The 12,095-nt window shown below is 50.7% G+C and overlaps 5 protein-coding genes across 5 annotated transcripts; 2 read left to right on the plus strand and 3 right to left on the minus strand.

Moving 5' to 3' along the window:
- Positions 1-1,410: 1,410 nt before the first annotated feature.
- ASPWEDRAFT_170214 (uncharacterized protein) lies at positions 1,411-2,454 on the plus strand (the record flags this gene model as incomplete). The annotated part of the gene is made up of 1 exon (XM_040830579.1): positions 1,411-2,454. The coding sequence occupies one exon, from the start codon at positions 1,411-1,413 to the stop codon at positions 2,452-2,454; it is 1,044 nt and encodes a 347-aa protein (XP_040690379.1).
- A 184-nt stretch (positions 2,455-2,638) lies between these two features.
- ASPWEDRAFT_108173 (putative mitochondrial export translocase Oxa2) lies at positions 2,639-3,655 on the minus strand (the record flags this gene model as incomplete). Its single annotated transcript, XM_040827953.1, has 1 exon — positions 2,639-3,655. One exon carries the CDS (start codon positions 3,653-3,655, stop codon positions 2,639-2,641), a length of 1,017 nt encoding a protein of 338 aa, XP_040690380.1.
- Positions 3,656-4,063: 408 nt separating this feature from the next.
- Positions 4,064-5,852, plus strand: ASPWEDRAFT_170216 (alpha-1,2-mannosyltransferase ALG11; the record flags this gene model as incomplete). The annotated part of the gene is made up of 3 exons (XM_040830580.1): positions 4,064-4,404; positions 4,477-4,612; positions 4,674-5,852. 3 exons carry the CDS (start codon positions 4,064-4,066, stop codon positions 5,850-5,852), a joined length of 1,656 nt encoding a protein of 551 aa, XP_040690381.1.
- Positions 5,853-6,942: 1,090 nt separating this feature from the next.
- Positions 6,943-9,270, minus strand: crzA (putative C2H2 transcription factor Crz1; the record flags this gene model as incomplete). The annotated part of the gene is made up of 2 exons (XM_040837388.1): positions 6,943-7,934; positions 7,992-9,270. The coding sequence occupies 2 exons, from the start codon at positions 9,268-9,270 to the stop codon at positions 6,943-6,945; spliced, it is 2,271 nt and encodes a 756-aa protein (XP_040690382.1).
- A 1,658-nt stretch (positions 9,271-10,928) lies between these two features.
- Positions 10,929-12,039, minus strand: ASPWEDRAFT_50155 (arabinogalactan endo-1,4-beta-galactosidase; the record flags this gene model as incomplete). Its single annotated transcript, XM_040837389.1, has 2 exons — positions 10,929-11,657; positions 11,716-12,039. The coding sequence occupies 2 exons, from the start codon at positions 12,037-12,039 to the stop codon at positions 10,929-10,931; spliced, it is 1,053 nt and encodes a 350-aa protein (XP_040690383.1).
- Positions 12,040-12,095: the final 56 nt, after the last annotated feature.

Below are 12,095 nucleotides of genomic sequence, written 5' to 3' on the forward strand. Positions count from 1 at the left end.
TGAGGTGAAGGATTTCCTCTTTGATGGTGTTGCTTTCTGACTCGAAGTGGTCGTTCCGGGCCTTGGAGTGGCCGTACGCCGTCCCTCTGCTATTTCCTGATATCATATTGTCGCCAATACTTGCCACATATAAGGGGCAACTTGGTATCATTTCGATCGTTTAGCAAGCTACTATGCAAGAGGTATCTGGGGAGACATTTCGTAACATACAGTAGGATATGGCTAGGTTATGTTTGATAGACGATTTGTGCCAGTACCTTTTCTCGAACAGCGGAGTACTACTACCGTGTTGGAGATACACAATCCTTGCAAAATTGGCCTTGATATTCTAAATATGGAAGTATTGCTCGTACTGAAAGAAACCCCTGACAGTATACTTAGTTCCACAGTATAAAGACGAGTATTATAGGTTACGTTTTGTCTAAGAACTGGGACTTTGGGAAATCAACAGACCGCTTAATGGCTCACAGTCCTAATGGACAGAATATGCCAGCAATGGACTTTCCCACACTCAAAGAATAATCCAGGATTTCCCCCGGGATCTTTCTAGAGCACCTAGATAGTTTCCTGTAGCAGTGTTGAGCAGCGCGCGATAATATTAGAGAGGGTGGGCAGCTGATTCGGAGCAATTCTGGCTGTCCATATATGGAGCAAAGCTAGGCAACTCTCGCCAGTTAATTTTACTCAGTACGCCTGGGCGATGAGAATTTGCAGTGATTATAAAACAAAAACGCCTCCAGGGAATATACTGAGTCACGCTGCGTGCAGTGGGATGGCCTGGACAAAGAAAAGAGGGTGTAGTCACTGGGAGAGGAGGGTGACGTTACGCTGGCGAGGGGATATTCCCTGGCGGATGTGATGGTGTCATTGCAGAAGAGAGAATCCCACTGGCTGGTCTGAGACAAAATGAGCAAGTTTTATTTTTACTATCACTGGAGACCCGCGTGCTTTTTTGCCGCTGAGCACTGCCTGTTTAGGCTGTTGTTTTTTTTTTTTTTTTTTCCCCTCTTCCTTTATATTCTTCTTCTCTTTCTCTCTTCCTCCTCTCTCTCTCCACAGACTCGTCTGGTCTCTCTTTCATCAGTCTGCTTCTTGAGCTTGAGAAGTGAGTCCCTTTCTGTGTCGTCGGTAGACATTGTATGTATCGACATACTGACCCGTCTGATTCAAAGCTGAGATCTCTCTGCTGGTTCCATTCGTTGGCCGCTGTTGAATCGTGTCTTGTCCATCTTTTTTTTGGGTCGTTGTTCCCCTTAGGCCAAGGCTTTTGGGGTGAGACCGCTTCGATTCACTTTCGAGTAATCGCAACATCATATCACTGCAAAGGTACGTACGAGACGTGAGAAGAGTAAACCTCAACTCCGATAACTGACACATCTTCTGCAGCTTTTCCCCATTGTGAAAACAATCATGTCGTCGCCTCCATCCAATTCTGGGCGAGGAAATTGGAGAGCCAACGTTTCGTACTTCAGGCAGATCCGGGACGAACCGCACCCTTACTCTCGAATCCGTCGAAACGTCAATCCCTGGACTCGGCCTAGGTCCAATGCTATCATAGGTGACGCGAATGGAAGCGGACGGCCTGAAATCCTTTGGGGTCTTCCCGCACACACTGCTCCTGGAGGTCTCCTGTACCGCGACCCCAACCAGGATGCCCGTCCGGCTACTATCGAAGAAGAAACTCCCTACTGGAACGCGGAGAATCGAAACGAAGCACGCCTTGCCGAAAAGGCGAGGATTGCTCGCTGGATGATGCCTCAATCTGAGATGACAGCTTCCCCCAATATGCATCCCGAGTGGAGACTTCATCACGACTACTTCTTGTGGGCATGCCGTGGTGATGTCGAAGAGATCGCCAGCCAGATGCAAGCTGTTTATGCTTTCTCTTCTCCTCTCAACCCGTCTTTCATCGCGGAAAGATTGAGTGGACCACGAGCCTTCCAGCAAATCAGCTTCCTCCTTGCCTATTTGCCCGGAGAAACCCGGACTCTTCAGCGTGCAATTGCCCGAGGCATTCTTTACGAAGCCAACTTAATCGACCCCGAGATTACCTATGGACGTCGACTTCGGCGCTTGCGTCAGTTCAATTGCAGGGATCCTAGGTACAGCCCACCCGTGATGCCACCGGATGCTCCACCTCTCTGGAGGCGCTACTTTGATGCGTTTCTGCTGATGTTTCTCGGCGTTCCACCTCACGATATCATCATCAAACACGGATGGCTTTTCCCGGCTGGACTCTCCGTTGATTTCCTTCGCGTCCGCCTGTCCCAGCTTGCCCACATTGGTCTCAGCAATACCGAAGTTACTCGGGCCTTTGAGCATAGGAAATCTATCGTGATTAATAGAGGATCATTGAACGCCCGTCGTCCAAGGGGCACGCCAAGGGGTCCGAGCAGAAGAGCGCGAAGTGTGGTCACTGAGCAGGATGTATTGGCGATGCTTGGAATAGAGTAAGAGCATTGGAAATTTGCTGCGGTAATCCTATCGACTTGGGCTTTTGGATGAATGGCGCGGTCTTACTCGATTGTTTCTTTTCTTTTCTTTATTTTTTTGTCTCTCTTTTTTGCTTTCTTTTTTGTCTATCCGGAACTTGGGGTTGGACTTCCTTGGATTTCACCACGGCGAGGAACTTGGGTGTTCAAATTCTCCATTGTAGTAGCTGTTGTTGTCCCGGCTTAGCATATCCCACATGCATGCGTCTCCAGGTTTTAAGTGGCGGTCTCGCGAACAAATATTTGTCTAGGAGAAAGCTCTGCAACGTAGCCACATTTGTACTTGTTATCCAATAAATCATAAGCGCACATGGCATTTGCGAAGCAAAAGCCGACGCTCCAACATTGAGGGCTAGAAGCCCAACAAACCCCCTAAGCCCCTTCAGGGCAAGATGTGGGACCATCTCCCTGAACGGTAGATCGGCCGTCTCCTTGAGAGACGGGATCTTCCAGCCGGTGCGGATATTGAGTAAGATCGACAACGTCAGGGCGACAGGAAGCACTCCCGTTGGGTCACCAGCCAGAAGATCCGGAAACCAGAGAACACCCTCATTCGCAAGAGATGGCTCGACTAAGGAGAGAGCATCACTACCAGCCTTCGCTGTCTCTGCGGCCTCCGAAGGCTCCACGTCGGGCTGGAAAAGGCCGTTCCTCCCGGACATGGCTCTGATACTCTCCATAACCGAGAGCCAGATGGGAATCTGCAAGAGATTGACTGGCTTCCAAAACCGAGCCACCTTCCAATGCTTCTTCAATTGCGCCCGTTTCTTTCTCATTTTGCCTGCCACCGCTGCCTTGATTGTATTGGAGAATATCGACATGTTGTATTTATCTTCCAAATTCTTAAAGGCCTCCTTTTCGTAAGATGTCCTCCAGGACATCAAAAGCGGCGTGATATCCCGTTCTTTGCGTGCCTGAACCCTACTGTATATCTGTAAGGGCAATGCTACCGTCATGCGAACAATCAAAGCGGTCAATGGAATGGAAACGACCCATGGAAGATGTGTAACCGAATGAATGCCATGAACGAAGCCGGAGGAAACATCCAGTACCTCGCTGACAAACGGCGACGGTCTCGTAGGGTGGAAGTGCCGGATCTGCTGGAAGGGCTTCTTGGATGCGGCGTGCGGCCGGAGACCGTGGAGGGAACGGATGGATCTCATGGCGTTGAAACAGTCCAATTGCTGGCGAACAAAGGTGTATTCAAGACGAAACCGAGCCGAGGAAAATGCCAAGTAGACATTAGCAATTAGCCAGCTGTGTCTTCGGCGAAATTGAGCTGCTGCAAGCCCCTGGCTGATCCTGACGTCGACGAAACCCAGACGGCGCCGGAGCTTTTTTGATGTTTCGGAGAGACAGACCCACGTGACCCGGTAATACGGATACCGTACGGCGAACTGGACAGGTAATGATTATCGCTCCGCCGTGTTATCAATAATCGATAGACAGCAGCCATAACATTTGCGTCTCATTCCACGCTCCCCCTTTGGAGCTGTTTTATATCTTGCCTGTCCTGGTTGCTCGTTTATCCAGATGTTGGCTTTTTCTATTATGAGAACCAGCTGTTAGCCATGTCGTTCCTGTTGAACATGCTGGTGACTCTGGTCGCCCTTGTCGCGACCTCCGTTCTTCTCCCGCAACTCCCCTTGAGTGTTCTTCGACTGGTGCTCCGCGGTGTCGGATGGCTTGTCCAGAGGAGAACCAAGTCTCGCAAGGAATTTATTGTTTCGCGGGTGAGGGCAGATGATGAAGATTTCCTGTCCAAACGAGCCAGGTCGTCACCCCGCACCCAAGCAGCTGACGAAGACTGGGAAAAGGTCGATACGTCCAGCTCAAGCACCGCTGGAAATGCAAACAAGGGACCTAGCGATGACGATTGGGATGGAGTTATTGGTTTCTTCCACCCGTTCTGGTATGACAAAATCCCCGGGGTTTGGTTGCGTTACGCGCTCGTTCGTTCGTCCATTGACTGGAGGTGACACAGTAACGCCGGCGGAGGAGGGGAACGTGTTCTCTGGGAGGCTGTGAGAGCCACGCAGAAGCGCTGGCCCAAAGCGATATGCGCTATTTACACGGGTGACCATGAAGTGAACAAGGCGGGGATGCTCGAGAGAGTCGAGGTAGGTTATAAACAACTATATGCTTCGGGGGGTGTTTATTGACTGTTGCGAACCCATCTAGAATCGCTTCAACATCCAATTGCATGCACCAACCGTGGTCCTACTCTACCTCTCTACACGCAAATATGTCGTCCCCAGCATGTACCCCTACATGACCCTCCTGGGACAATCTCTGGGATCTCTGATAGTCGCCTACGATGCATTCAACCTCCTTGTTCCTGATGTGTTTGTCGACACCATGGGCTACGCCTTTACCCTTGCCTTCTGCAAGATGCTCTTCCCATCGGTTCCCACTGGAGCTTACGTTCACTACCCTACCATTTCGACCGACATGCTCGAATCGCTGGATGACAAGAGTGGTCTCAAGGGTGTCAACGCCGGCGCTGGTACAGGCTTCAGGGGCACGGTCAAACGGAAGTACTGGCTTCTCTTCGCCCGACTCTATGGCTGGGTTGGCGGCCATGTCGACGTGGTTATGTGCAATTCCTCCTGGACCTCGGCGCATATTCGAACCATCTGGGGACCATCGCGCAGTGACAGACCATTCAAGGATCCCTCGGTCGTCTTCCCACCCACAGCCGTGTCGGAGCTCCAATCCACCATCACCGTAAACGACGAGACCGAAAACACCCGTGAACCCATCATCCTGTACATTGCGCAATTCCGCCCCGAAAAGAACCACCCCCTCCTCCTCCGCTCGTTCGCGCGCTTCCTCAACGAACGAAGCAAAAACCCCACGTCCGCCTCCCAACCGGAACCGAAGCTCGTCCTCATCGGATCCGTCCGCCACGCCAGCCCGGACGAAACCCACATCTACAACCTCCGCCTCCTAGCGCATGAGCTCCGCATCCGCGATCACACCACCTTCCTCTGCGACGCCAGCTGGCCCGCCATTCTCGAGCACCTGGGCAAGTCTTCCATCGGCGTCAACGCCATGTGGAACGAGCACTTTGGCATATGCGTCGTCGAATACCAAGCCGCCGGACTCATCAGCGTCGTCCACGACTCGGGCGGCCCGCGCGAAGACATCGTCATCGACCTCGGCGACGGCGCAACGGGATTCCGCGCTTCCACCGAAGACGAATTCGCCGCGGCATTCGAGGCAGCTCTTGCGCTTCCCCGGGAGGAGAAGATCGCGATGCGCTCGCGCGCCCGTCAATCCGCCCTACGATTCACAGAGGAGGAGTTCGGCGTCAAATGGCTTGATGCGGTGGGCAAACTCGTCGAGATGGCTCAGTAGGTTGGTTGGTTGTTGTTGTTGTTGTTGTTGTTGTTGTTGTTGTTGTTGTTGTTGTTGTTGTTGTTGTTGTTGTTGTTGTTGTTGTTGTTGTTGTTGTTGTTGTTGTTGTTGTTGTTGTTGTTGTTGTTGTTGTTTTTTTTCTTCCTTCTAGTTAAGTTGGATTGCTTGATAGATTATGCAATTGTATGTAGCCTACCATCGTTGTCTTTGTTAGTACCTCGCATCTTACATTACGTCGGTCATGGACAGAAGCTAGACCCATGCATTGCATAGTATGTACTTTCCAGAGGGTTGGCTGTTTGATAAAGCAGTCTGTCCATGTATTCATTGCCAGGCTTTGTTTTTATTATCTATCTGTTTGGTGCAGTCCTGCTGTAATGTTTTCGGGAATATCATTGAAAATTGTTTCATGCCCTAATCCTATCCTCTGAACAACCTACAAAGGGTGGTAAGAAACCAAAAAACAAAAATAGAATAAATCAAGGTTGATATCAAATAAATAAATAAATAAATAAAAATAAAAACCCACGAAAGAACCGACAAGTGTCGTATTCAAGAAAAATGAAATAAAATAAATGAATAAAAGAGTAAAAAACAAGACAAACAAACCCAGTATAGATCGACCTGGATATCCCAACGCACCCTTCCAGTTAAGGGTATTCCGCACAATGAAACAAATGGAGTAGGTAGTCCATGGGTATGTAGTGGAGGTTCAATCATAATCGCGTGACAAAAAACGATGGCCCTCACCGTGGGCCAGTCAATAACCAAAGGCCAGATAAATGTAAAAGACGTTGGTAGAAAGAAGAAATCGAAGGGGTGTAAAGAAGGGAGAAAAGAAAGAAACAAAAACAAATATAACGAGAGTTAATCCGCCATCATCTGGTAAATCTCTGGTTTTCGACCTGTATATAAACGCCAAATTCCCTCTATAGGCACCCAAGCAAACGAGGCCCTACAACCAACTAGGTTCGGGGCAATTATCCCAAAGGGATTTATTTTCCCAATAAGCAGAAATAAAAGAAAAGCCAAAGAAATCAAACCCCAAAGAAGATAGAAAGTGAAAAAAGATTGTCAGTATCAGCTTGATTCAGGGATAGCCGGAATCACCAGGACTAACACCCAACATCTGGTTTTGTCCGTACATATTGCCCTGGTTGCTGCCATATCCACTGCTTATCCCAGAGACACTGCTGATACCAGACTCATCATCATCGAAGCCAAACTCGCCGCCGGAGCTGGCATCAAAGCTGCTGCGACCTCCAATATCGCTGGGCTCATCTGCGTTTGCGGGTATTTGATCCCACTGCAACGTTTGGAGAGCTGGGTATTGCGCAAGCAACGCCGCGGGGAGAACAAAATTGCCCGCGTGCTGACCATCCATGCCAGGAACCATAAGTGGCTGCGGAACCGGCTGCAAGTGGGCATGTTGTGGTTGCTGCTGGTGACTCATAAGAACACGGTCGCGCTCTTGAGATTCCTCATCCAGCAAAGGCTTGATGCAGATTCGACCAGCTTCCGATCTGAAATGACGGCCGAGAGCATCTGCACGAGCGAATCGGCGACCACAACCCCATTGTGCTCCATGGGACAGGTCTCCGCGACAGACAAACTTTTTCTCTCCGGAATGCAGGCCCTCATGACGCTTACGATCATGCTGACGGGCAAAGGCTTTTCCACAGACAGTGCAGACAAACGGTCTTTCGTCGGTATGAGTCCGAAGGTGAGACCGCAAGTTGTAGGCACGGGTAAAGCGCTTGGGGCAGAGATGACACTGGAATGTTGCCGGGTGCTTCTGAACCCGCTTGGCGTCAGTGGTGACAGCCCCAGGTCGCTGAGGGTCAGCCAGGTCGAGGATGTAGTTACGCGTGTCAATGGACGAGGTAGAGAGTCGGCGGGATCTCGAGGGTGACGGTTCACGAGATCCGGGGTTACTGTGCGATGGCCGTCCAATAGAATCAAAGGGCGACAATGAGCGCGGCGAGGTTGGGGCCAGAGGCTCCAAGCTGGTCGTAGAAACAGGCGAACGAGACCGCGAAGCAGGATGAGCAAAAGGATCAGACTTGCTACGCATGCGGGATCCTGAGGTAATGTTTAGTACTCGTTCAGATAGACGCCAGTGCTAGGTAAGTGACTTACTCGATGGAGGACTCAAGGAATCAAAGTCCGCGGCCGGCTTCTGAGGGAAACCAGGGTTTCTGGCTGGGGGTGCAAACTCAACATTGATGGATGGAGGGGCCATCTGAGACGCCTGTCCAATGTCGGGCTGGAATTGTGACGGCTGCATACTCTCTGCACCATTGCCGTACATATCAGTTGGAGGGGTAGGGTATGGTGTACTCGGGGCTGGAGCCGAGATAAAAGGCACATTGGGGATCATATCCGGTCCTTGCTGAGGCATGAGCCGCGGAGAGATGTATGGACTGTGGGCAGGACTCAATGCCTGCTGTTGCTGGTGCTGGTGCTGTGGGTGCGGTTGGTGGTGCTCAGAAAGAGTGAAGGACTCGATTCCCAAGGCATTGTCGTAGAGACCGGGGTCATTCTGCGGTGCCAGAAGAGGCGAAGGGCTGTTGTCCGGGCCATCAAAGGACTCATGCTGGGACATGTATGGGGAATGGCAGACAGACGAGACCTCGGACACTTCTGACGGCGCCCGACGATGACCTTGGAAGGCGGAACTGCTCATCATCGACTGCCAGTCATGACCGGACAAATAATTTGCGGTAGATGGGTCCAAGGATGTATGGCGCGAGTGCTGGGGGGTATAGTAAGCCCCTTGGACAGAACCGGGAGGAGACATGGGGCCAGGTGAGTGTTGTTGCTCTTGTGGGGAAATCTGAGGAGAGGCTGAAGCATGGGGCGACGGAATCTGGCCCACCAAATCAGTCGGGTTAACAGATCGCGACTGGTTGTGGACCTGAGGGTCCAACAGCAGCGAAGAGTCGTACTCGGGCGCGGTGGTACTGTTGGGACTCTGGTTCTGATAGACGGAGAACTCAAAATCAGAAGGGTTAGAGTTCAAGAGGTTGGAAAAGTTCTCCTCGGGCTGCAAGGGCACCCCATGCGACGGCTCGAGGTGATTGACAAAGCTAGTATCAAAGGGCTGAGCAAGATTGACGCCGTGAGAGAAGCTCTGATCGGTCGGGGACAGGGTCTGCGACGAAGGCGACACCGGGTTGGTAGAGAGATAGCCGGCCGCGTAGCCGTAGGAATCGGTTCCAGTAGCGCCGGGGCTAGAATGGTTGTTGAAGGAAGGATTGGAAAAGGCGCCAGCAGCCACGGAGGGATCGAGGCTCAGCCCAGCAGTGGGATCGTGGTATTGAGGATGATGGACATGAGGAGAGGGGCTGGCACTACGGCTTTTAACATCCGCAGCGGGCGAGGTACCGGAGCCCCGGAGCGTCTCCTGCGAAGTCATCGCTTCACAGAGTATCCCAGAATAGAATCGACACGAATGGAGGGTGAGGGTTGGGGCGAGAGCGAGAGAGCAGACGGGCGATTGGAACGCGGGGAGGGAGGCGCGGACGGAGGAGTATGCAGACCACGACAGACAGACAGCCCAGCTAATGCAGGTACAGCGATGGCAGAGTAAGAAGTGGATGAAGCCTCAGACGACGAAGGATTGAGGGTGGATATCATTCGCAGACGAGGTCGTCCAAAGGGGGGTGGTGGAAGGAGAGAAGTGCACCTTGCGATTCAGCCTTGGGGCGCAAGCATCAGCGGTCGGTCTGCGGACGTTTCACATTCTAAGGATAAAAATAATAAACAAATAAGGTGGTACCTGAAGAAAGTAAGCTCTCAGCCTGATCTAAATCCCATGGAGAGAGAGAAGAAGATAATCAAGACGAGAGAGTCTGGGGAGAAGCAATATTGGCGATGATGATGATGATAATAATAATAATAGAGAGAATCCCACTCAGTCAAAGCGGATCGGGCAGCGATCGCACGTGAGGAGGGGGGGAATGGATATATAAACGATAATAAAAGAAAAGAAAATATAGCAGGAAGACAGAAGATGACCGTGAAACAGGATTCAAGGAAAGAAAACAAAAATAAAACACGGCAAAAGGATGCAGCTGGGAAGAGCGAAGGAGGGGAGAGAGAAGAGGCTCTTTCTGGTGGATTTGGATGGAGGGATGGATTTGGCCCCAAACGAGGAAAAAACCGCGTCCAAGTGGGCGTGTTTAGTGTCGATGGAGAGTCAGGGGGTTGGCGATGGATTCAAGAATAAGGAAATCATCCAGAGAATAATAAATTAAATCCAGCAATCACAATATCAGAGGCCGATTGAGGATGAAGAGTCGAGTTGAGCGTGCCGATTCTTTACTGTTTCTGGTGGATCTACTCTTCTAGGGTTAGGAATACGATGCGATAATCTTACGATGTTTGACTTGATAGATTGAATATGAGATATTTCAAATGTGATTATGCTCCTATTCTCTATCCTCTATCCTCCTTCTTCTTATTCTTTCTTTCTTCCTCTTCTCTGTACTGTATCTATGATCTCATGATTCTTCCGTATCGATCAGATAAAGCTGAAACCAGCATGCACTACAGAATTGTGTCATCCATTCAACACCAGGATGGATAATACCATATCAACAGAATAAATGCATCTCAAATATAATATCATAAATAATACACAAACAAACACATAATACACATTGTGCGAAGTCTATCACAGTCCCCCACTCTACACCGACAAGATGGAGTACAATCAACGACTCATCCCCCTGGCACCATCCATCATCTCCATCTGGAGAAATTCATCCTACATAACGTTATGTAAATGCAGAATGACGCAGATGGTTCTTCTCGCTCTATTTATATCATAGGAATTTAGGAAAAACAAAAAAAAAAAAAAAAAAATGAACATCACTGCAGTTCACGGACGATGGAAATCAGCCTGACATGTCCCTCCTTTCCCTGCTGGTGGATTCGAGGATAGCCTTGTTTGCACAGCCACCCAGCTGAACGACCTCCCCATCCACGGATGACTGAACGACGGTTCATTGCTAGGGGCTGGATGATCATTTTTCCTTTTGAGATCATCCTCAGATTCACTTCGAGCTAGTTTTAGATATTTGCAAACACCTCAACACTCGATCGCACTTCATCCGTGTTGTAATCCACCATCGTCACATCATCACAGCTCGATCCCAACCCCGCATTTTCAACCCATCCAGGCTCCCAGTAGAAGATGCCCTCTCCCCCAGTTGTCCCAGACACCACCTCCGCCAGCTGTTTCATATACGTCGTCTGCCCGTCCGCCGAGAACGGAATCGAACTCAGATCCGACGGGAATGAGTACTCTGGGTTAGGACATGAAGCGGGCCAATCCGTCTCCACCACCACCACCGACTTATCATAGTTGGACTGCAGATTCGCCAAACTGGTCTTCAACGCCGACAGGGTCGCGTCGGCGCTGTAGAACGGGTAGTACGACACTCCGATCAGATCAAAGTCGGACGAAACAAGCGATCCGGCGCCGAGCACCGTATCGTAAAAGTACTTCTGGGCCTCCCAGTCCCAGCCATTGTCGAGGTGGATCATGATCTTGGGGGTCGTGGAGAGGTCAGAATCCTTGACGCCCCATGCGCCCGAGTGTAGCAGGTTGGCGATGTTGGCGTAGCTGTCTGTTTTGCCCAGGGGCCAGAGGAGACCATTGCGGATTTCATTGCCGATGGAGACGATGGCCAGGTCGATGTTATTGGAGGCAAAGGTGTTGCAGACGTCGAGAGTGTAGTTGTAGAGCTGCCAGCTGAGTGTGTCGATGTCAGTAGTCGACCAGCCAGAGGGCGTAGTCTATCAATCAATCAATCAGTAAACATGAAGCGCCATTCGAGAGTAAAGTACTCCATACCTGATCACTCGGATCCGCCCAGGTATCACTCAAATGCAAATCCAAATAAATGTCCATCCCCGCTGCCTTGACCCGTTTAGCCAGCTTCAGGTTATAATCCAGATCGTATGACCCATCAGACGGGTTCACCCAGAGACGCTGGCGGATGGTATTGACCCCATTGGAGGCGAGGGTCTTCTCGAATGCCTCGGTCTCGCCATTGAGGTTCTTGTAGGAGATGCCTGCATCTTCCTCGACGAGAAGGGAGGAAATGTCTGCGCCGCTGTAGGTGAGGGCCGCGGTGGTGAGGAGGGGAAGAGAGAGGAGGGGGAGAAAAGAGCGCATTTTGCCTGTTACGACTACCAAAGACACTGCAATCGCTATCTCACCATGGGAGATAT

This window comes from Aspergillus wentii (genome assembly GCF_001890725.1).
Source record: "Aspergillus wentii DTO 134E9 unplaced genomic scaffold ASPWEscaffold_3, whole genome shotgun sequence".
NCBI lineage: Eukaryota > Fungi > Ascomycota > Eurotiomycetes > Eurotiales > Aspergillaceae > Aspergillus > Aspergillus wentii.